This window comes from Ovis aries, chromosome X, assembly GCF_016772045.2.
Source record: "Ovis aries strain OAR_USU_Benz2616 breed Rambouillet chromosome X, ARS-UI_Ramb_v3.0, whole genome shotgun sequence".
Taxonomy (NCBI): Eukaryota; Metazoa; Chordata; class Mammalia; order Artiodactyla; family Bovidae; genus Ovis; species Ovis aries.
In genome coordinates this window covers 65,874,513-65,900,589 of record NC_056080.1, presented here as the reverse complement: position 1 = coordinate 65,900,589, position 26,077 = coordinate 65,874,513, and the positions used below count along the sequence as shown (strand labels likewise).

Genomic DNA, 26,077 nt, shown 5'->3' with positions numbered 1-26,077 from the left:
AAGATTCAAGGCCAGAGAAGGGGATGTCAGAGGATGAGATGGTTAGATGGCATCACTGACTCAATGGGCATGAGTTTGAGTAAACTCTGGGAGTTGGTGATGGACAGGGAGGCCTGGTTGCTGCAGTCTATGGGGTTGCAAAGAGTCGGACATTGACTGAGTGACTGAAGTGATGCCTAACAAAAGAGCATCAAACTACATGAGGCAATAACTGATGGAACTGAAGGGAGAAACAGAGGAGTCCCCTATTATAGTTGGCAACTTCAATAGCCCTCTATCAGAAACAGATCAAGTAGGCATAAAGTTGGTAAGGACACAGGTGAATTCAAGAGCACTACTGATCTACTGGATATATCTGACATCTACAGACTACTTCATCTAACAACAGCAAATGATAGATTATTCTCAAGCTGAGGTGGAACATATACCAAGACAGACCACATTGTGGGTCATAAAACACATCTTTAGAGATTTCAAAGAACAGAAATCATACAACATATGCTCTGAGACCACAACAGAAAAATAGTGGAAAATCCACAAATACTTGGAGATTAAATAGCACACTTTCAAGTAACACATGGCTAAGAAGAAATCTCAAGAGAAATTTTAAAATACTCTGAACTAAATGTAAATGAAAACAAAACTTATCAAAATTTGTGGAATGCATTAAAAGCAGTAGCACTGAATATATATATTAGTAAAGAAGAAATACCTTGAATCAACCATATATGCTTGCCCCTTAGGGGAAAAAACAGCAAAATAAAGTAAGAAGAAAATAAATAAAAATTAGAGTAAAAATCAATGAAACTAACAATAGGACTTCAATAGAGAAAAGTCAACAAATAAGTAACTGGCTCTTTGAAAGATCAGTAAAATTAATGTGTCTAGGCAGGTTAACTACAAAAAAAAAAAGGAGACAAAAATGTTACAGAGTTTCAGAAACAAAATATGGGTTATCACTACTGAAGCCATGGACATTAAAAGGAAAATATAGGAACATTATTAACAAATCTATGCCCATGAATTTGATAAGCTGGATGAAAAGGGCTGATTATGTGAAAGACACTGTCTACTAAAGCCCATGTAAGGAGAAATAGACAATCGTGATAGGCTTCTGTCTATTAAAGAAACTGAGTCAATAATTAATAACCTCCCCAAATAGAAAACATCATGCCCAGATGGGTTCAAACATTTAAGGAAGAAATACCAGTGCTCTACTGTTGCAGCCTGGCGGAGCAGAGACCAGACTCGAGAGTGTGGCAAACTGCGCCCTTGTGATCATCCTAGTAAGTATGCCGAACAGACATTCTTGGGGTGGGACCTGCTCTCTGCTCCACTTCACTGCCTACCCCTGCATCCATCTCCATGGAAATAAAACAAGATATTCCTGATCAACAGCAGAGCCTGTGCTAACCAAACTCCCCAGTATAGCTATTCCTTAATGAGCTCATGTGACTTCTGCCAATTAAAGTATGGGCTGAAAGGAGCCATTTTGTCTTCCTGCCATGGAGAGCAGGAGGGCCCCCTGACTCCTCGTTTGCCAAATTATGTGTGTCTGTCTTTTCATTACGTGCTCACCCCTGTTTCAGGTCTTTCTCACCTGTTGTGCTGGATGTGGCACTCTACAATCTCTTCCATAAAACAGAAGCAGAGAGAATATTTCCTAATTCATTCTATGAGGCCAGTATTACAGAACCGGACAAAGGTATTATATGAAAAGAAAACTGCAGATCCAATATTTCTCATGAATATAGATGCAAAAACTTGTACAAAACATTAGCAAAGAAATACAACAATATACACTACAATAAGTGGGTTTATCTCACATATGCAAATCTGGTTCATCATTCAAAAATCAATTAATATGTAAGCCATCCCATCAACAGATTAAAAAAGAAAAATCACATAATCACATCAACAGAGGCAGAAAAAATATTTGACAAAATACAACACTCATTTACGAGAAAAATTCTTGGCAAACAAGGAAGAGAGGAACTTCTTCAAGTTGATAAAGAACATCTTACCAAAAAACCTACAGTTAATATCAAACTTGATGATAAGAAACTCAAAGCTATTCCTATTAAGATCAGGAACAAGGCAAGGATATTCCCTCTCACCACTGCTTTTCAATATCATTCTAGAAGTCCTAGGTAATGCAATAAGATAAGAAAAAAAGGTATACTATAATAAGAAGAAATATAAATTATCTTACTTCATAGATGATTATCTATGTAGAAAACCTGAAAAATCAACAAAACTCCTTGAATTAATATGCAATTATAGAAAGGATGCAGGATATAAGATTAACATACCAAAGTATATTGGTATACATGATGGTACATATCTTTATACATCGTCAAAACCCATGGAATGTACAACATGAAGAGCGAACTCTTATGTAAACTATGGACTTTAGTTAGTAATAATAATGTGTCAATACTGGCTCATCAGTTTTAACAACTGTACTTCAATAGAGCAAGATGTTAATAACAGGGAAAATTGGGGGTTGAGTGAGGGAGGTATATGGGAACTTTGCTTTTTCTCTCTTTTTTTCTATAAACCTCAAATTGTTCAAAAATAGTCTATTAATTAAGATATTATCTATAAAAAGTACTAATGAGAAAATATTCTTGGATAAAAACTGAGAGAATCCACTGCCTACAGACCTACCATATAAGAAATACTGTGGGGAGCTCCTCAGGCTGAAACCACAGCACACCAGGTATTAATATGAGTCCACATACAGAAAAAGGAAAACTGAGAAGCTCAATGAATTCCAAGTAGGATAAACTCAGAGACCCATACTGATAGAAACTTTATTCAAACCTTTGAAAGCCAAAAACAAAAAGAAAAATCTTGAAAGCAGCAATAGAGAAGCAACTTATGTATAAGGAGCTTTTCAGTCAGATTAACAGCCAATTTCACATCAGCAACCAAGAGGTTCAGAAGAAGTAGAATGACACTTTTAAAGTGCTAAAGGAAAAAAAAATGTCATTCAAGAATTCTATACTTAACAAAACTATCCTTTCAAAAAAAGGAGAAATTATGATACTCCCAGATAAGCACCGAGGGAGTTCACTGCTATTAGAATTGCCTTTAAGAAATGATCAGAGAAGGCAATGGCACCCCACTCCAGTACTCTTGCCTGGAAAATCCTATGGATGGAGGAGCCTGGTAGGCTGCAGTCCATGGGGTCGCTAAGAGTCAGGCACAACTGAACGACTTCACTTTCACTTTTCACTTTCGTGGATTGGAGAAGGAAATGGCAACCCACTCGAGTGTTCTTGCCTGGAGAATCCCAGGGACGGGGAAGCCTGGTAGGCTGCCATCTCGGGTTGCACAGAGTCAGACATGACTGAAGCAACTTAGTAGCAGCAGCAGCATAAGAAATGATAAAAAATGTCCTTCAGACTGAAATGAAAGAACACTGGACAATAACTCAAGCTATATGATGAAATAAAGAACATCAGTAAAACTGAATAAATAAATATAAAAGCCAACATTGTTGTTTTTATTTTGAAATTTCTATTTTCATACTATATGATTTAAAAGACACATGTATAAAATGATAATTATAAATACATATTAAAGGATATATAATATATAAGATGCAGCTTGTGATAATAACACATATGGGGAGGTATGTGCATGGACAGAAGCAGAATCTGTATATTACTGAATTTAAAGTGGTAACAAATAAGAAAATAGCTAAATACATATACAAAAAAGGAAATGAGAAGGCATGTGGCACACTATAAAAATTATTTAAATATAAAATAAGGAAGTAGTGGAGTGAGTATAAAAAAAAGATATGACACATGGGAAACAAATGACAAAATGACAGAAGTCCTCCCTTATCTATTACAGATTGAATTATGTTCCCCCCCAATTCATATATTCAAGTGTTACAATCACTAGTACCTGGGAATGTGACTATATTTGGAAATGTGGGTTTTAAAGTGGTAATTAAGCTAAAATGAGATAATTAGTGTTTATGTGTTTAGTCACTCAGTTGTGCGTGACTTTGCAATCCCATGGACTATAGCCCACCAAGCTCCTCTGTCCATGGGGATTCTCTAGGCAAGAATACTGGAGTGGGTTGCCGTGCCCTCCTCCAGGGAATCTTCCCAACTCAGGGATCGAACCCAGGTCTCCCACATTGCAGGCATTTTCTTTATGATCTGAGCCACCAGGGAAACCCCAAAATTAGGGTTTGCCCTAATCCAATACGCTGCTGCTACAATATGACTAGTGTCCTTATAAAAAGAGATTAGGACTCGGATATGTATAGAAGGAACCAGGTGAAGGCACATGAAGACCTAGGGAGAAAAACAGCCATCTATAAGCCAAGGAGAGAAGATTCAGGAAGAAAAAAAAAAAGCATTAGCTTTCGAAAAACCTTGACTTCAGACTTACAGCCTCTGGAACTGTGAGAAAATGCATTTCTGTTGTCTAAACCACCTAGTCTGTGGTACTTTATTAAGGCAGCCCTGGCAAACTATGCCAAAGCCTTTGACTGTGTGGATCACAATAAACTGTGGAAAATTCTTCAAGAGATGGGAATATCAGATCACCTGACCTGCCTCTTGAGAAACCTATATGCAAGTCAGGAAGCAACAGTTAGAACTGGACTTGGAACAACAGACTGGTTCCAAATAGGAAAAGGAGGACGTCAAGGCTGTATATTGTCACCCTGCTTATTTAACTTCTATGCAGAGTACATCATGAGAAACACTGGACTGGAAGAAGCACAAGCTGGAATCAAGATTGCCGGGAGAAATATCAATAACCTCAGATATGCAGATGACGCCACCCTTATGGCAGAAAGCTCTTCACTAAACAGCCTCTTGATGAAAGTGAAAGAGGAGAGTGAAAAAGTTGGCTTAAAGCTCAACATTCAGAAAACGAAGATCATGGCATCTGGTCCCATCACTTCATGGCAAATAGATGGGGAAACAATGGACATAGGGTCAGATTTTATTTTGGGGGGCTCCAAAATCACTGCAGATGGTGACTGCAGCCATGAAATTAAAAGACCCTTGCTCCTTGGAAGAAAAGTTATGACCAACCTAGACAGCATATTCAAAAGCAGAGACATTACTTTGCCAACAAAGGTCTGTCTAGTCAAGGCTGTGGTTTTTCCAGTAGTCATGTATGGATGTGAGAGTTGGACTGTGAAGAAGGCTGAGCATCGAAGAATTGATGCTTTTGAACTGTGGTGTTGGAGAAGACTCTTGAGAGTCCCTTGGACTGCAAGGAGATCCAACCAGTCCATTCTGAAGGAGATTAGCCCTGGGTGTTCTTTGGAAGGAATGATGTTGAAGCTGAAACTCCAGTACTTTGGCCACCTCATGCGAAGAGTTGACTCATTGGAAAAGACTCTGATGCTGGGAGGAATTGGGGGCAGGAGGAGAAGGGGACGACAGAGGATGAGAGGGCTGGATGGCATCACCGACTCGATGGATGTGAGTCTGAGTGAACTCTGGGAGTTGGTGATGGACAGGGAGGCCTGGCGTGCTGCGATTCATGGGGTCGCAAACAGTCGGACACGACTGAGTGAGAACTGAACTGAACTGGCAAACTAGTATATTATCATTAATGACTCTAAATGCAAATAGATTAAACTCTTAATTAAAAGGGAGAGATATACAGCATGGATATAAAAATATGATCCATGAGTCTACAGGAAACTCAGTTTAGATTCAAGACACAAGTAGGTTGAAAGTGAGAGGACAGAAAAAGACTTTCCACTGTAAATAGTAACCAAAAAAAAAAAAAAAAAAAAAGGTCTGGGGCAGATAGATTTGGACAAAATAGATTTCAACTAAAAAAAAGTTACAAGAGAAAAAGATGCTCAGTATCTGTCTTAATACACTCAGGCTACTATGACAAAAGACCATATTCTAGGTGGCTTAAACAATAGCTCTAAAGTATGGGAAGTCTTAGATCAGAGTATCAACATGGTTGCTTGAATTCTTATGGGAGCACTCATCCTGGCTTATGGACAACTTCCTTTTTGCTGTATCCTCATACAGTAGAGAGATAGAGAGCAGCTTTCTGATCTTTTCTTATAAGGGCATTAATACACAATGAGCACACCATGTTCATGACTTTATCTAAATCTAATTACCTTCCAAGGGCCAAAGTACCAATCACCTCTAAATACCATCAGATTAAAGGGGAGGGCTGCAACATATGACTTTTGAGGGAACACAATTCCATAACAATATATAGTGATGAAAATAAAATCTTTCAAGAGGAAATGACAATTATAAACATATATACAACTATCAACAGATCTGCAAAATACATGAAGCAAAAACTGACAGAACTGAAGGGAGAAACAGACAATTCTACAATAATAGCTAGGACTTCAATACCCCACTTTCAATAGTGGATAGAACATCAAATAAAATTTTGAGTCCTATAAATATCACTGGAAAATTTAAACACATGTTTAGATAGCATGATATCTGTTACAAATGTTAATAAATTTGATAGTTTTCCTTCTAAAAAAAATAGTGGATAGAACAATTATGCAGAAGATCAATACAGAAAGGCAGGACTTGAACAACACTGTGCAACAACTAGGTCATACAGGCATATATAGAACCTCCCACCCCACAACAATACAATTTTCTTCTTGAGTGTACATGGAGTATTCTCCAGGATAGGCTATATATTGTACCACTAAATAAGCTTCAATAAATTTAAAAAGATTAAAATCATACAAAGTATCTTTTCTAATAACAATGGAATTAAATTAGAAATCATAAGGAAAACAACATTATTGGTTCATGTTGTAAGCCTGAGATAATAGTCCCTTCCCTCTGAACATCCCTCTCAATTTAGTAAATATTATAGCAAAAACAAAGGTTAAATGTTAAAAGTAATTTCAAATTAAAGGATGGTAGTATGCTTAGGTCTGAAAATTGATGTAATATCACTGAGGTAAATATAAGAATGGTTAAGTGAAAACCTTCATTTCATATATCATGTAGCCATAGAATCCTATCAGAGCCAAGAGAGACTCAGGGCATTCTGGTTTGTATTTCTTTTCTTTCAACTAATTTGCTAGAAAAATAACCATGATGTATATGGGCAAAAAAAAGTTTACAAGGAAGACTGTTTACATAGTTCTTTCTTGTAAACATTTTATAATCATGTATTTATACAGCAATGACCTTTGACACAGGGCAGATTAATCATATTATTTCCATTTTATTTTGTGGATAAACACAGACATGACTTTCATGAAGCTAGATTCCTCATTAGAAAGGCTAGAGCCACTCTTAAATTGCTGCATTTTATTTTTTATTTCTTCATGTAGACAAAAAAAGCAGCGAGGTACCTTAAATCTCTTCATCTTCACAACCACCTTAAAGTAAGTAATATCTGGATTTTATAGGTGAAGAAGTTGAGGCTCCAGAAAGGACAGTGTCTTGTACAAGGTTACTAGAATATGCTTGGTACTTCATTGTCTAGTGTGTTAACAAGTTAGTATGTACAACATTGAGGGTCCTAATGATAAAGTGTACAGAGCAAGGCAGATAATGTAAATGCTGGGTAGTTCTGTGGTGAATCAGAGACCACATGTCCTATTTAAAGGAAGCAGCCACCACTCAGCAAGGGCCAACTGCTGAAATGTAGGCATGTGGGTCCCATATTTCCAGATTTTTAGATTTTACAAGAGACACTGGCTATTTCAAATTTTATTTTAATATTCTAATTTTTGAATGCTAGCAATTGATTTAAATGTTTAAAGAATAGAGTGGGCTGGATTTAGCCCACAGGACAATAGTCTGCATATCTGTACTTAATAGACGTAGGGAGAAATCATAGCATCAGTGTTAATGTCAAATCAGTAGTGCTCATAGTAAAATCACATGACTGAATAAACTGCTTCTATTTCAGGCCTTGTGGTGGAGGTGTTAATAAACAGGCAACTATGTAAACAGGTCATCAGAAAAAAAGATCCTGGATAATATTAAAATTAAAAAAATCTGTTCTTAAAGTAACTGAAATTGGCTATATCTGTGTGATGAAAAAAATCTCATAATTAATTTAACTTATAGAAAGCCATTTGAGAACACTGTTCATACTCTGACAAACAATAAACTAAGCTCTATTTAAAATAAAGCTCTGACCTACTGGTAGTGACCAAAAGGATTAATAAAATGTCCAATTTTCCATTCAAAAAATGATGGGGTGGCAGTATTTTATTTTTTGAAACAGACATTAAGAAGGGCAGGAGAAAGATGGAGAGGAACATATGAGTACTTGGTGGGAATCTTTCTGTTTTTTATGAAACAACTGTACCATTAATTATACCCCATCAAGGTGCTGTGAATTTGAATATACTTATTATTTAGAAGTTTAAGCGAATCATCAATGTTGTACAGGGAAAAGAATTGGAGGCAAATGAATTAATTTTCCTCATTGACTTGAATTAAAAAGTTTAAAGATATCTTCCCAGTGGGGAAAATATCATTCTGAAGATCAAAATTAAATTTTAAAGAAAATCAGATTAAGATAGTAGTCTTAAATCTATGATACAATGAGTAATGTCATGCCAGAATGTTGTTTCAACATGTTCAAAACTAACCAAGATTTCCCCCACCAACTTTGTAGATTACTTTTACTTCTTCAGATCAAGAAAAAACTCTCCCATACACTTGTGACTTGGAAATACTTTAAATCATAACTTCAGGTTTTGTAAAAAGAATAAGTAGCCAAGTTACATTTACTTAAGTACTCCACTTACTTTGTACTTATTTAAAATAATGACTGGAACCCATATTAAGTAATAAAATGTTGATAAAGTTTGGACAAATGGCTTAATATCACCGGCCCTGAGTTTCTTTATGTCTAGAATGAGGACAGCATTGCTAGGAGAATTAAATCCTGTAAAGTACTTGGCACACAACAACTGTTCAATAAATGTTAGCTCATTGTTATTACACAATAAAATGGTTACTCACTCTTTTGTTGAGACAAATAACAGGCCACAGGCTGCAACCCAATGTGCAACAGCAGCAGAGACAACCACAGAGCAACCATTTCACATTGACTGGGAGAGCCTTTTTCAAACATGCATTCACACGGCCAATGCTGGTCTTAAATTCTTCTGGGGCCACCTACAACAAGGGCACAATCTTTAACACTTTGAGGGCAGCTTTCTACCGTTTATCTCTAAACCTAAATAAAATGTTTGTCTTATTACACACACTTTAAGGAATTACACATATTTATTTCCTCCCTATCTTTCCCTATAAATAGGTATTACATGCTCTTGAATGACATTAGAAAGCAAAACAATATAATTTCATGTTTACAGAACTTATTCTGATGTTTGAAAACAATCTTCTGAAATTACCAATAATAAAATGACAACAGTAAAATTCGTAGTAAAGGATACCGTCACACAGTTTTCTTACCAGTTATTCTCATTATTAAGGCAATATTATTTATAGTCTCCAGTCACTCTGACTAAAGGTTGAATAAGACTAGAAGCATAATATAACAATAAAACCGCAATACTACTACAGGAAATGGAATTAAATTTAGATGGCAACTCTCAAATCTTTTCTCCCTGGTAAATTTGCAACATAACAACTTAAACGCTTGCCATTGTTTGTAGGGAAAAGGTACATTAACAAAAGACAGTGAGAAATGATCACATTCAAAAAACATTTTAGCATAAAATGGATTCATAACTGCTGTAAATTTTTGAAGTTGAGAGATCCTTAAATATACAAATTTAATATTTTTAATTACTACCTCCATTCCTGGAAGTGGATGCTTATGGTTCTCTGTAAACAATGACAAAGTCAGTTCAAACGCACGATCATGACAAGCATAATTAGATTTATACCCAAAATTCTGCTTGAAGGTTATACAATTCAAAGGTATACTAAAAATACTCTGCTTTCAATGAAATCACATTTCTAGATCACAAAAATGATTCCCTACACTGTAAAATCTATAAGAAAAAATTCCACCATCTGGCTATGCAGGCAAAAATTACGAAATTGTTAGGAAAAATAAGTTGCTATAAAATAAAAAACCCATTAGCATGTTTGGCATCAAAAATATAGAGCTCCACAACTCTTCTAAGTAAAAACTGTTCTACAGTTATTAAATTATTACATTTTTGTCTTTTAATAAACATGTCTTAGAATCAATATTATAATACATACTAATTAATGGATGTTAGAAAGATACACGACCACAGAATTCAGTACCATCATGATTAAAACATTAAGTAATTATATTAGCTTTATTAGAATTATTCATGCTACCTAATAATGTTACTTGCTTAACCTATAAATTTTCCTTTTTTCCTAATATGTTAACTAGTTATGAAATTGTAAGGCTCAAAATCGTATTTACAAGAGGAAAGTAAATTTATTTCATTCTCCAATATGACCTAAAGACAATCACAGAGGAAAAAGAATTCCAAATAAATAAATTTCTGGAGTAAATATGAAAATAAATCCAGGGAACTATGGCTGACAACTGGAAACAAAACAGCAACAGGCTAACCACATTAAGACAATAAATCAAGATCTAGATTCTAGTTTTTTATTAGTTATAAAAAATTCTAGGTAAGTTCATTTAATTTTTGTGAGCTTTAGTCTCCCATCTATAAAATGAGAAAAATAATTTTTCTATTATATACCTCATGGGGAATGGAAATTATACCTTAGAAAGAACCTCCTGCGTAGAATGCTTTGAGAAAGGAAGTCATTGAATCATATCTCTGATTAGATTTGGTTTGCATGGAGTATCAACTGAAGGTTTGGGTCAGGTAACTCAACAGTGTTAAACTCCACAGGTTTTCTACACATTCTATTCTACATAAAAGGATAATCTGCTACATTTTGAATGCAAATTTAATGGTTTTCAATTCTTTAGAGAAAAAAATGTTCTTTTTTAAAATCTAGGTACTAAGTTGCTATCTTCATTTACCTCTTAAACAGTGACATTCAGCTTCTTTTTTCCTAGTGAACCAGTGAGCAACCAAATAGAAGTTAAGATAAGGAAAATGTATTTATATATTTAGCTCTAATCTGTAATATAACATTATCAATTTTCTTTAAATTGTATATCTAGAAACACTAATACATTTTAAAAATATGGCAAATTTTGATATACTCATATTAAATCTGTCCATTTACAAATTTAAGTACCTGGAATTAGAATTTAAATTTTGTTTAAAAAGTAAAATTTTTATATATAAAAAGTATAATTTTTGTAACTTTTATTTAAAAGTGTGTAAGCACAGACAAAAAAAAGTAAAGAATGAGGCTAAAGCCAGACAAGAATCCAAAAAGTAAAACTTGATTTTTGTTTAAAACACTGTGAATGAAATAAATTGCATGCCAAGGTATGTAAAATTTGTTATAAGATTTATCTTTCATTACATGCTTCTGGAAATGAATTAATAAAACCATTTCTAAAATGTGGCAATTTTCCTTCTTCCCACCAATATTTTCCACATGTAATACATAATATTCATAGCTTGTACTCTATCACTATGGACAAACTAAAAACTAAAACATTTAAGTTTCTAAAAATGACAATTCAAATTTTTGGAAGTCATAACAGAAACATACTGAAAATAAAACTTTTACTAGAATTTCAAACAATAAACTAAAATCTGCATTTTGACTTTAAAAGGAAGCCAGAATTGTCTTTGAAAAAAAAAAATCTGTATTTGAATAACAGTAAAAGTCATAAAACAGAAATAAAGGCATAGGAAATGAGAACTGGTTAACTCCCAAATTTAAACAATGTGAAAGAAATGTTTAGTTAACTGTGTGGAATCAGAGTTAATAACATTTTACTCATTTACTTTCATATAATTTGAGTATCACTAGTAATGAAGGTTAGATGGAAGCCTTTTACTTTGTAGCTGAATGGCAGGTTGTAAAGAAACATTTAATTCCTCTTGACTTTCTTAGAAAAAAGAAAGTCACATCATGAAAGTGGGGGAAAGGGTCATAATATTTTATAACAGGATGCAAGACACTTTGCAAACAGAAGATAATCTAAGCAAAACCCAGCAGGACTGATTTGTCTCCTTCAGTCATGGGGAACACAACCCCATCAATCACTTGTCACACTGGATCACAATAGTAAAGGTGGATTTTATGGTTTACAATTCCCAACACTGCACGCTAATTTCCTTGTAACACCATTTAACGGTTTCAAGCTGAGGGCTGGAAGCTTTTATTTCTTTTCGGAAATTCTGTGGTTCTTTCATTTTCTGGTCACCAAAATTTGTATGTATACACCTGTTTCATACATCCTGACTGGACTTATCTTTAGTGAAAGATAGAAACAATCTTTGCTTAATTTAATGTAAAAGATTATCTTTTTAATTTATATTAAAAGCACTAACACATAAGAAGCACAAAATTAATACTAAGCCATAGAGCTTAACAAAATGGCTTTTGAGATTTTTGGAATTCACCCTGCAATTTTGCTTAGTTTAGGCATAAAAGCTACTTAAGAATTCCATTCATGCTAGAATACTGGTTTTATAAAATGCAGATTTAATTTTCTATTTTTGCTACTGCATTTATTCATTGTGAAATATATTTACACTGCTGCTCAGTCTGGAATTCAAACTTTTTTTCTTTAGCTTTTTTCTGAAACATGTAAAAATTTTTTTTCTGCTTCTTCTTCATAGTTATCAGAGATGCATTTTGATAATCCAAAATAACATTTACATGTGAAATAGTGCCTACTGGAGAAAAATAATCTCATGAAAGAGAAACTAAAGAGAAAACAAAGCCACCATATGATTTTTCAAAATCAGACTTTCAGAATTCCTTCAGTGTTTTCCATCATCAAACACTAAACTAGGATCACTGTATCATTTATCCTCATTCAAACATATGAGAAATTTTGTGCATTTAAATAATGTACACTAGAATAAATATCCAATCATTATGTGTTACAAAAATGGTCAGCTGAAAAGAATGGATGTCTTTAAGAACAGTTCATATCCAGCTTAATATTCCTGGTGCTGCTGCTTAGTTGCTTCAGTTGTGTCTGACTCTGTGCGACCCTATGGACTTCAGCTTGCCAGGCTCCTCTGTCCATGGGATTTGCTAGGCAAGAGTAGTAGAGTGGGTTGCCATGCCCTCCTCCAGGGGATCTTTCAGACCCAGGCCCACATTGCAGGCAGATTCTTTATTGATGAACCACCAGGAAAGTCCAATATTCCTACTTCCCTAGTTTGAAGAACTGTACTATTCTTTGTGCTGGTGGAATTTCAGTTTTTAGAAGACTTGGAAAGCTGAAGAAATATTCTGAAGATCCCTTGAGCACATAAAACTGGCCAATTTCAAAGATGGAAAGATGGATAAGTCTTATACCTGGAAACTCTATTCTCTGACTTTTTCGATTATTCAGTTTTTAGAATTACTTAGAACTGTAATTCAAACTCTTTCTAATTAAACCAATATTAAAACTGGATGCAACTGCCCAGACAACACATTTGACAGCAACAAGGGAAAAATAAAGAACAAGTTTTCCATTGGAGATATCTTAACTCACATTATTTGTCTTTAATTTTAATATTGAATTTGCCGTCTTTCTACAAACAAATTATTATTCAAGAGATTTTTTTTCCATAGCTATTTTTCCTTGGAAAAAAATTTATCTAAAACAAATCTAAATCTGAACTGCTGCTTAAATTGGTGAATTATTCTATACGATCAAGACAGGAAGGTATAACATACTAGAAAATGAGGCCAAAATCTCAAACCAAAGGGCTCTTTGTAACCTAAAAAGATAAATGGCCACATATTTTCTAATGTTCACTTAGCCAGGGACTATCACTACTTGTTTATTACTGTATGGAATGATTTGACATTATACATCAGGAGAGAGAACAAATTATTGGTGGGACTGAGAACAAAAAATTACTCAGAAGAACAAGGTTAAAGTAGCAAAAGCAATTAAAATGGAAAGATGTTGAGTAGAGAAAACTGGAAAAACAATCAGGGTGAAACTAGGATATACTGATGAAGAATTGTCAATAACAATCACAAACTTACACTGTGAAACTGATAAGTACCTGACAATACACTAGGTGTTTTATATATTCTCTTTTGTCTTATCAGAGCCTTTTCCTTTGGCCTTAGAAGTTAGCATTACTGTTTTAAGAGGATTTTCCAAATACTTTTGAATCCTAGAAGGTCTCTGAAGATTGAACCTCAGTGCTAAAAGATACTACTGAGTGTAGAGGAACCAGGAAACAAAAAGGTAGTAACAATTTATTGCAGTGAGTTTAATTATAGAAACTCAAACTGTCTAAAAAGCAGAAAATTTTGATGGTTTTTATGTACTGGTATAACAAATCACATCACAGGATACTTTAAAATTCACAGAGTGATATAAAGTTGAACAATAATTTTGTTAACTCTAAAATCATTGGAAATTACTGATCTAAATTAAAACAATTATAGCTACCAGTGCTGAGAAAAAAAGGCAAAACTGAAAAAACTGAATAGATAAGTAAATGATAGCTGGCATTATTGGACAATGAACAAAATAACTGGTCACAGGCTAGTAGTCATGGAGACAGTTTTCAGTCACTAATGATACAGCCTAAAATTATCCTGGCCTCTTACTATTAGACTTCATTACAGTGCATCAAAGCATCTGTCATAACACTAAATCAGCCATAAACCAATGCTTTTAGAATTGAAAAGTTCAATGCAAACTCTCACTTACCTTCCCTGTTAGAACTGAGGGAAATTCAGTATCAAACTTGTTGCTCAAGCCAAACCTTAAAAACAAAGAACAAAATACATTCTACCCAGCGTATTTAACTCTTTTCCTTAAAAAAGTTACAAAGCCATGCATTTTTCCTTTGATTTTGTGACCTAAAAGCATGTCCTAAAAATAATTTGATATTTATAGAAAATAAGTGTTGGACTATTAATCAAAATTAAAAGTAAAAGGAACTTAAGGAGCCAATGTTAAAGTAGGATTCCAACAAGAGCCATGATATGAGATTAAAAAATAATACAGAAACACTGATATAGAGCTGGAAATATTATAATTTTTGATTGAAATATTTCTGTTAAAACCCATTTTAGTTGATAACTGTTGGAACTGATGGGCCGTATGCGGGAGTGGATTATACTATTTTTTTCTACTTTTGTGGATATATAAACATTTTCCTAATAAAAATTAATGTAGCTTTTGGAACTATACAGCTTGATAACTTATGATCAGTGACTACTCAGATACTCAAAGGTTGATCTTTATGAATGGCTTTTATGTACACGCAAACAATTTTAAGAAAACAGATCCCAGCCTCAAAAGCTCTGACTTTCTTCAAGTACACTCACTGAAATCTATACTATGTCAAGATGATTTTTATAAGCCTTCCTTCACCTCCTTGTTGATTTCAGTAGGTACAACAAAAGTCACTCCCTGCAGGTTAGATGATATAACAGAGTGACTACAATTTATGTTAGTGTAAGCAAAAGGAAAAAAAAAAAACATCCAACAGTTATTAAGAACTCATTGTGAGGTAGACAATAATAGCAACAGTTACCAGTAACTATCTATTTACCAGGAGTTAGACACTGTTATAGGTAAATATATTAACTCTAAACTTTACAACCCTGCAATAGAGGTATTGTTATCTCTGTTTTACAGAGAAGGAATCTGACAGAAAATTTTTATTTCAAAAATTAATTAATTAAATGATTTGCCCAAAGTCATTATAGTAAGAGATTGTTTATTTATTTATTTATTTTGTATTCTCTTGTGCTTGGTCGCTCAGTTGTGTCCAACTCTTTGAGACCCTGTGGACTGTAGCCCACCAGGCTCCTCTCTTCATGGGGGTACTCCAGGCAAGAATACTGGAGTGGGTTGCCATGCCCTCCTCCAGGGGATCTTCCCAACCTAGGGATGGAACCCAGGTCTCCCACATTGCAGGCAGATTCTTGACCCTTTGAGCCACCAGGGAATAAGGACAACCAAAATTCAAATGCTAATCCTTAAATTCTTTCTGTCCTATATTAAGCTCCTGAAGAACAAAAACTATGGGTTATTTACTTTGTTATCTTCCATCATGCATAACAGCACAATGGAATCTAAGCGCTTAATAAAAGTTTGTTGAACGAGCTATTGTGTGTACTGTTTGATTCTACTGATATATGGCATTTTGGTCTTAGGGTTATTTTATAGACATCTTAAGAATCCAATGTCCTATTAAAACTGTGAGAATATCATAGTCTCCTTGTATTATTTATGCTAATAGCTCCTTTACAAGGACCCAAGTGAGTCTTTTTTTTAAATATAAATTTAACTTTTTTAATTGGAGGTTAATTACTTTACAATATTGTATTGGTTTTGCCATACATCAACGTGAATCCACCACAAAGACAATATACCTAGTAGCTAGCAGCAAGGAACACATCCGTGCATAAATAAATTTTACTTTATATGTTTAAAATGTATTTTGAAACAAAAAATTCTAGCTTTTAAAAGAGTTGAGAAAACTAATTAGCAATTATAAAAAGACCGTAACTTCATTAAAAATGTCATTACTTCTCTAGGTGTCAGTACATGTAATGAAAACATAGTATTTTCAGAATAACATCCTCATAATAACATTTTCTTTAAGTCTTTATGTAGAGGAGTACAGTCAAACTTAAAACAGTACTCTTGTACATAAATTTTTATGACAACTTTCATGTACTGTTTGAGAAATTGATAACTCTAGTACTATTTATATATTTGCAATTGTGTACTAAGTGATCAGTAAAACAGCAAATATTTAACAGAGCAAGAAACATTTCATTTAAATAATATTTAGCTAAACAGTGGCTTTATCGCTAGTCAGGAAGATGTAAATCAATTCATTATTCCACAGAGTTCTTATTGTATAACAAAGAAACAGATATAGTTTTCATGAAAATAGACATGATACATTTGAAAGTAGAGTTCTATTTCCATTCTTATATCTTCTCTTTTATTTTTTAAATCCAGTTTTATTTATGTATTTATTTATGACCATTCCACCTGGATGTTAGTTTGACAGGGGATCAAACCCGTACCCCCTGCAATGGAAGTGTGGAGTCCTTTTCCTTCTTGCCTTTTAGATTCAATGTTTATAATGTGTTCCTACCCCTATTAGAGATTGCTGCCATTATAGATTTTTTTCAAGTTGCCATTCTTTTATCATATACCAAATACATAGAGGATATAGACATACGTGTTCCTCAAAATATATGGAATATTTCTATTATTAAAAAAATTAGCTTTCTATTCTCTCTTTGCATTTATCATCAGACAAATGAACTTTTGCCTCTGTTTCCATTTCCTTAATATCCCATCCTTTCTTAATCTTTTGAAGTTTGTCTTTTGATATTATTTTATTGAAAATAATTCCTTATTTGGAAAATTTATTTAGAAAGACAAGTTCATCTTATTTATTGCTAAATTCAATACCCTCTTTTCAGAACTTCCCCTCCTGACTTTGCAGTCTGTGATGCTGTTTACCACTCCTTTCTCAACACTCTCCCATTTGTTCACTCTCTCCTAACACTCTTATCTTTTCCCAAAATTTAGCTTTTAGTCATCTGCTTCTCTTTCTAAAGGAATTATAATAGTTCATCTATTTTAATAGCTTTGAAAAATCACTTCTATTCTGATGACCATCAAATCTATATCTCTAATTCTATATTTCCCAACATGCTCTAGACCCTCACCTCTAATTGCATACTAAAAATTTCCATTCGGAATAATGCCTTTTGCAACAAGATGGATGAACTTAAAGGTTATTTACTAAGTGAAATAAGTTAGAAAGAGACAAATACCATATGATACCACTTATATGTGGAATCTAAAATATGACACAAATGAACTTATTTATGAAGCAGACACACAGACATAGAGAACAGACTTATGGTTGCCAAGGGGGAGGGGAGTGAGGGAGGGATGGAGTAGGAGTTTGGGGTTAGCAGATGTAAACTAACATATATAGAATAGATTAACAAGATCCTAATATATAGCACAGGGGACTATATTCAATATCCTGTGATAAACCACAGTGGAAAAGAATATGAAAAAGAGTACATACATATGTAAATAAATCACTGTCCTGTACAGCAGAAATTAACACAACATTGTAAATAACTATACTTGAATACAATAAATTAAAACAACAACAAAAATAAAAACTTCCATTTGGATATCTTTATATCTCATGTGAACACATCTAAAATTAAATGTTACCTTTTATTTGAAACTGGCTTCTTCCTTTCAAATTCTTCATCTCTTTCAATGGCGCACTGACTCTCTTTAACCTAGATCCTAGTATCATTTTTGTACCTTTTATCTCCTACTTTTCACACCTGGCTTATATCCAAGTGGTCCCAAATACTGTCATTTGTTCCTTTGAAATCATTCTTATAACATTTACTTCCTTTCCACTGCCACTGTTACATTGGCTCTTTTCTTTGTTTATGAGGTTTCTCTTGCTTCCTCAGTTCAATTCAGTTTAGTCTCTCAGTCATGCCCAACTCTTTGCGACCCATGGACTGTAGCACACCAGGCTTCCCTGTCCATCACCAACTTCCGAAGCCTACTCAAACTCACGTCCATTGCATCAGTGATGCCACCCAACCATCTCATCCTCTGTTATTCCCTTCTCCTCCTGCCTTCAATCTTTCCCAGCATCAGGGTCTTTTCCAATGAGTCAGTTCTTTGTATCAGGTGGCCAAAGTATTGGAGTTTCAGCTTTAGCATCCTCTTCTTGGTTTTGCTTTCTCTCCCTGGTTTAAATCCAGTGCAGCCTTTAAGGCTCAAGCCAAGTTTCAACCCCTGCTGCAAGTCTTCATGGATTTCCCTTTCTCTGAACACTGATAGCCAATTTTAATCTGTACTATACAATTCAAAAGTATTAAAGATATTTTCCTTTATTCTTTGCTGATCCACATGAGTTTCTTAAAGGCAAATTTCCTGTTAACTTTGTAAAGCAAGACCTACAGTTTGCTTTTTTTGTATTCTTCATAGTGTTTAGCTCAGTGCTCAGGTTCTCAAAAAATTCTTGCTAAATTCACATTATCAATTTTCTCCTCTAACATAAAAAGAGATTGTCTTTTCTAAAACATAAAAAGTATATTAGAAATGGTAAAGCAGGGAACTTTCAGGCAGTCCAGCGGTTAGGACTTCGTGCTTTCACTGAGGAGGGCCCAAGTTCAATTTCTGGTTGGGGAACTAAGACCCTACAAGCTGTGCAACATGGTCAAAAAAATTAAAAAAATAGAAACAGTAAGGGAAGATAAGGAAATGGCATGGAAGTCATTTTACTTCTTAAAATACTCCATTATGGCCTACATTTATCTACTTTAAAAGGTATAAAGGTAGGCAAACTAGGCCCAATATATTCTCATGCTGCTGTTAAGTTGCTTCAGTTGTGTCTGACTCTGTGCGAGCCCAGAGATGGCAGCCCACCAGGCTCCCCCGTCCCTGGGATTCTCTAGGCAAGCACACTGGAGTAGGCTGCCATTTCCTTCTCCAATGCATGAAAGTGAAAAGTGAAAGTGAAGTCGCTCAGTCGTGTTCGACTCTTAAAGGCCCCATGGACTGCAGCCTAGCAGGCTCCTCCGTCCATGGGATTTTCCAGGCAAGAGTACTGGAGTGGGGTGCCATTTCCTTCTCTGATATATTCTCATAACTTTGGCTAAAAGGCAGTAGCAATTGCATTCTTGCCTACCAGCGATTTTTTTCCTTAACTTTTACAGTAGATATTAAGCACCTAAAATGAGTACTTAAATAATCTTTGGCACAACATTTTACTTAGTAGCTACTAGGAAAATGTTGATATGGCTACTGCTAAATGATGAACATCTCAGCACCATTAAGTTAATAAGATCTGTGAGTTCACAGAGGTTAGACAAGCTCATCTACCCATTAGTGAGTGATGAGTGAGAGACATGAGTAAAGATGTGGAGTTTCTCAGCATTAGACAGAAACATTTGAGAACTGCTCACATTTTCATTTTATCAGGTTCATTACATAAAGAGTGTATTATGTGTTTGAAGCTGACCCAGCTGGTGGTTCTTAATGATTGTATTTGTCAAATGTCTGCAATGTCCCAAATTTTAATTTCTTGCACAGTTCTCTGCAGTAAAGGAAACTGAGGCAAAGAAAGGTGGGTCCTCTAGTTGTTCTTCCACTTTTCTTCCTCTTTACACCTCGCACTGTCTTTAATTCTTTTGAAAATGGCTGTACATCAGCCTCTGAAAATCCTACACAAATTTTAAGTTTATATGTTAAGTTGTTTAAGAAAACAGATAAAATGTATTAAAATTCTGCCAAAGGAAAACACATTTCACTAGAAAACTTTGCACTTATAGTAACACTGTTTCTGAAGCAAGTGCATTGAATTCTATTTACTATACCAAGAAAAAGGAAAGTCTATGACATATGATTAAAAGATATTTTGAAAAATTAAATTTCTTTAATCTTCCATATGGAAATATGTCTTGCTGCTCTGTAAAATGACAAATTACTATAGCTTCAGTATTCTCAAAGCCTAAAATCTTATAAAATATTTACCTTAAACATAAATTAACAATGCTTCACTGTAATTTCTCAAAGACAGCTGTTTATAGAAGAGGCAACATTTGCAGTGCTATTTCACTTTTTGCAGAAATGCACTGTTTGACAAATTTGGCTATCTTTTTAAATTCTATATGTAATAACTTCAGCTTTTTTGGATTAATTTTAATGAGAATTTTATATATCTGAGCATTGGTAAACTCTCATCTTTACTGCTATATACCTCTACTATAGAGAGTAAATAATTATATATTTTAAGAAAAATAAGGAGTTTAGTAATACCTAAAAATAAGAAAATAATCTCATGAGATAAAATTTTTCTTGTATTTCAATACACTGGATCCAAATATTTACCCTAAAAATATCAAGAAGAAAAATGATAGCTATTAAGCTATATCACTCAGATGTATAGTGTTTTTGAAATAACACTTACAAGAGACATTTCATTATTTCTGTTTTCTAAAACCTTAAATCCGTGGGTGCTAACTTAGCCATGTATGTATTTTTATTTGGAAAAAGATAATTAAATATCCATTTATGATCACCATCATCTCAGATTTGGAATTACAATTATTGTGGTTAGGTCATTCAACTTCCCCCAAATGGTAATTCATTGATAAAGTATTAAATAACTCTTGTTAAATATGGTAATTCATTGATAAAGTATTAAATAACTCTTGTTAAATATATTTAATATTAATTAGAGATCTCTTCAAGAAAATTAGAGATACCAAGGGAACATTTCATGCAAAGATGGGCATAATAAAGGACAGAAATGTATAGACCTAAAAGAAGCAGAAGATATTAAGAAGAGGTGGCAAGAATACATGGAAGAACTACACAAAAAAGATCATAATGACCCAGATAACCACGATGGCGTGATCACTCACCTAGAACCAGACAGCCTGGAGTGAGCAGTCAAGTGGGCCTTAGGAAGCATCACTACAAACAAAGCTAGTGGAGATGATGGAATTCCAGCCGAGCTAGTTCAAATTCTAAAAAGATGATGCTGTGAAAGTGCTGCACTCAATATGCCAGCAAATTTGGAAAACTAAGCAGTGGCCATAGGACTGGAAAAGGTCAGTTTTCATTCCAATCCCAAAGAAAGGCAATGCTAAAGAATGTTCAAACTATTGCACAATTGCACTCATCATACATGCTAGCAAAGTAATGGTCAAAATTCTCCAAGTTAGATTTCAACAGTACATGAACTAAGAATTTCCAGATGTTCAAGCTGGATTTAGAAAAGGCAGAGGAACCAGATATCAAATTGTCAACATCTGCTGGATCATAGAAAAACCAAGAGAATTCCAGAAAAACATCTACTTCTGCTTCACTGACTATGCTAAAGCCTTTGACTACATGGATCACAACAAACTGTGGAAAATTCTTAAAGAGATGGGACTACCAGGCCACCTTACCTGCCTCCTGAGAAATCTGTATCATGTCAAGAAGCAATAGTTAGAAACGGACATGGAACAATGGACTGGTTACAAATTGGGAAAGGAGTATGTCAAGGCTGTATATTGTTACCCTGATTATTTAACTTAAATGCAGAGTACATCAGGTGAAATGCCAGGCTGGATGAAGCACAAGCTGGAATCAAGATTGCTGGGAGAAATATCTATAACCTCAGAAATGCAGATGACACCACCCTTACGGCCGGAAGTGAAGAGAAACTAAAGAGCCTCTTGATAAAAATGAAAGAGGAGAGTGAAAACTCTGGCTTAAAACCCAACATTCAAAAAACAAAGATCATGGCATCCAGTCCCATCCCTTCATGGCAAATAGATGGGGAAACAGTGGAAACAGTGTCAGACTTTATTTTCTTGGGCTCCAAAATGGTAACTGCAGCCATGAAATTAAAAGACGCTTTCTCCTTGGAGGAAAAGCTATGAGCAACCTAGACAGCATATTAAAATGCAGAGACATTACTTTGCTGACAAAGGTCCACGTCAGTTCAGTTCAGTTGTCTCTCAGTCGTGTCCGACTCTTTGTGACCCCATGAATCACAGCACACCAGGCCTCCCTGTCTATCACCAACTCCCGGAGTTCACTCAAACTCACGTCCATAGTCGGTGATGCCATCCAGCCATCTCATCATCTGTCGTCCCTTTTTCCTCCTGCCCCCAATCCCTCCCAGCATCAGAGTCTTTTCCAATGAGTCAACTCTTCGCATGAGGTGGCCAAAGTACTGAAGTTTCAGCTTTAGCATCATTCCTTCCAAAGAACACCCGGGGCTGACCTCCTTCAGAATGGACTGGTTGGATCTCCTTGCAGTCCGAGGGACTCTCAGGAGTCTTCTCCAACACCACAGTTCAAAAGCATCAATTCTTTGGCGCTCAGCTTTCTTCACAGTCCAACTCTCACATCCATACATGACCACAGGAAAAAACATAGCCTTGACTAGACAGACCTTTGTTGGTAAAGTAATGTCTCTACTTTTCAATATGCTATCTAGGTTGGTCATAACTTTTCTTCCAAGGAGTAAGTGTCTTTTAATTACACAGCTGCAGTCACCATCTGCAGTGGTTTTGGAGCCCCTCAAAATAAAGTCTGACACTGTTTCCACTGTTTCCCTATCTATTTGCCATGAAGTGATGGGACCAGATGCCATGATCTTTGTTTTCTGAATGTTGAGCTTTAAGCCAACTTTTTCACTCTTCTCTTTCACTTTATCAAGAGGCTTTTTAGTTCCTCTTCACTTTCTGCCATAAGGGTGGTGTCATCTGCATATCTGAGGTTATTGATATTTCTCCCGGCAATCTTGATTCCAGCTTGTGCTTTATCCATATAGTCAAAGCTATAGTTTTTCCAGTAGTCATGTATGTATGTGAGAGTTGAATCATAAAGAAAACTGAGTGCCAAAGAATTGATGCTTTTGAGATGTGGTGTTAGAGAAGACTCTTGAGAGTCTCTTGGACTACAAGGAGATCAAATCAGTCAATCCTAAAGGGAATCAGTCCTGAATATTCATTGGAAGGACTGATGCTGAAGCTGAAGCTCCAATACTATGGCCACCTGATGTGAACATCTGACTCATTGGAAAGACCCTGATGCTGGGAAACATTGAGGGCAGGAGGAGAAGGGGCCAACAGAGGATGAGATGGCTGGATGGCATCACCAACTCTATGGACATGACTTTGAGCAAGCTCTGGGAGTTGGTGATGGACAGGGTAGCCTGGTGCGCTGCAGTTATGGGGTCACTAAGAGTTGGACACAACTGAGTGACTCAACCGGCTGACTGATCTTATTAAAATAAGAAAACCAATGTGTAAAGTTTATATAAGTAGACAGGGTATTCGGACACAAAGAGTCTTGCTCAACAAAGCTTTCAGAGGTAAGCCCATGCCATACCCTTCCCCTGTACTCCTCAATCTGGTAGTATCTTTGTATCTATGCTCAGAAACATAACTACTCTCCAGAGGATGATTCTACAACACACACTTGTTGAGGCCCTATAATACAGCACACACTATGGTGGGCATATTGAGTTTTACTAAAAGAACTAATATTTATTCAAGTCACTTTTACTCTCTACTTCAGGGAAGGCACTGTGGTAGGCACTGAAAATTCAGAGGGAACCAGTGATTATCCTGCCATTTCAGCTTCCAATTTAGCAGGGGCAGAGAAGACTCACAGGAAGTGGTGACCACATATGGAGTAAGAATGGTGGGTGGTGGAATTCTAAATGAAGGCCCCAGCTTGAGCAGAGGCAAAGAGATAAGAAATAGCACGCTATGAATAAGAAAATACAAGCAGTAAAGGGAGATGTCAGGAGATCAGGCTGATGGATAGGCAGGGTCTAGTCATATATTCCATGCTTCAGAGCTTAGACTTGATCCTACAGATGAAGAGAAAATCACAGAAGTCTTAAACAGGAAAGTGGTGTCTCCATTTAGCAGCAGACTGAGGGACGACTTGATGCACATGAGTTTGGGTGAACTCCGGGAGTTGGTGATGGACAGGGAGGCCTGGAGTGCTGCAATTCATGGGGTCGCAAAGAGTCAGACACGACTGAGCGACTGAACTGAACTGAGGGATGGATGTGAAGGTGATAAGATGAAGACAAGATGAGGAGTAGAGTGGTGAAAGGGGCTTGAATCAGGGAAGTAAGTAGTGGTAGGGAGGAAAAGAAGAAAAATTAAAGCCATATATTGCTTATACCCACTGATTTCTTAGATGTTAGAAGACTGAATGGGGGAGATGAACCACTTGCCAGATTTAACTGAGTTGGAGAACTCAGAAATAGAAGGAATTTTTTGAGGGGTTGGGATGGGGGTGTGAGGATATGTTGTAGGTGAGGGGAGGATGAGTTCTGTTTTGAATATATTGAATTTAAAATGTCAGTGAGTCATTAGGTGAGGAAGCCCAGATAAGAGTCTTAGCAGGTCTGGTATAGCAATACATATTTGGGAGACATCAGATAACTGAAACCATGGGAACCAAGATAAGGCCACCTATCTAGATAGAGTAAGGAATGAGAATAGTGGGATGAGAACAAAACTCTGGAGATCACTGGTATTCAAGGAGCAAAGGAGGAAGAAAAACCCATGAATGAGACAGTTCAGGAATAACCAGAAAAATATAAGGAAACCAGGGAGAGTAAAGTGGCCAAGAAATTCCTAGGTTTGTTTGGCTGGTAAAATGTTTTGTTTTGTTTTTTAACAGAATTTGAAACCCTTTAGGCAAAACACATACCTTCCAGTTCAACTAAGGCCCATCATTACTCAAGCTGCACCATTTTCTGTGACCTGTCTTGCCTCTGAAGGCTTGTGTGTTTGTGACCCTTGGGGTAAAAGCCTCTGAGAAGGAGGGAGTCATTATAAGTCTCATAAGCAATACAGAGGACCAGAAAGATAGAAAATGGAAGATGCCCATTAATTTAGCAACAGAAGGTCATGACGATCTTAATGATGCCAGTTTGTCTGAGGTCATGGTGGCAAAATCCAGGTATCAGAAGGGTGAAGAGGAAATAGACATAGTGAATGTAGCTACTCTTAAGAAATCTGGAGAAGGAAAAGAGATTAGACAGTAGCTAATGGGGAACATAGGTCTAAGAAGGCTATTTTATTTTTAAAGAATTAGATTCTGAATACAGTTATAGGCTGACCTAATAGAGGTCAAGTGAGGTAATAGTATATAGAGAGGGGCTGCCTGGAAGGAGGTTGCAAAAGAAGGTTTTGGAAGGCATCAGTGGAGGGGTGAGCTCTGAACAAGTGGAGGGACTCCTTGACCTCTGAGAGTGGAGAAGGAGAGCATAAAATTCAAACCTAATTAAGATCCAATGCAGGTTTTTCAGCAGGAAAGTGACATTTTAAACTGTGTTTTAAGAAAATTAGTTTGGCGTAAGCATCCAGATGGACTGGAGTGGGAAGAGGCAGCAGACTGTGGCTGCAATTCAAGTAGAAGATGATGGTGACCCAAACTAGCAAGGTGCCAGTAGAATTGGAGAAAAATGAATAATTTAATA

At 35.6% G+C, this 26,077-nt stretch overlaps 1 protein-coding gene across 3 annotated transcripts in view; it reads right to left on the bottom strand.

The window, feature by feature from the left end:
* CHIC1 (cysteine rich hydrophobic domain 1) overlaps nt 1–26,077 on the bottom strand; it is a 46,813-nt gene that overhangs the window by 17,864 nt on the left and 2,872 nt on the right. For all 3 annotated transcript variants that reach the window (XM_042242424.2, XM_004022195.5, XM_042242425.2), the window contains exons 2-3: nt 14,752–14,806; nt 8,982–9,137 (exon numbers count right to left, since the gene is read on the bottom strand). In XM_042242424.2, coding sequence (XP_042098358.1) covers nt 8,982–9,137; nt 14,752–14,806 — 211 coding nt within the window. The remainder of the gene's footprint in view (nt 1–8,981; nt 9,138–14,751; nt 14,807–26,077) is intronic.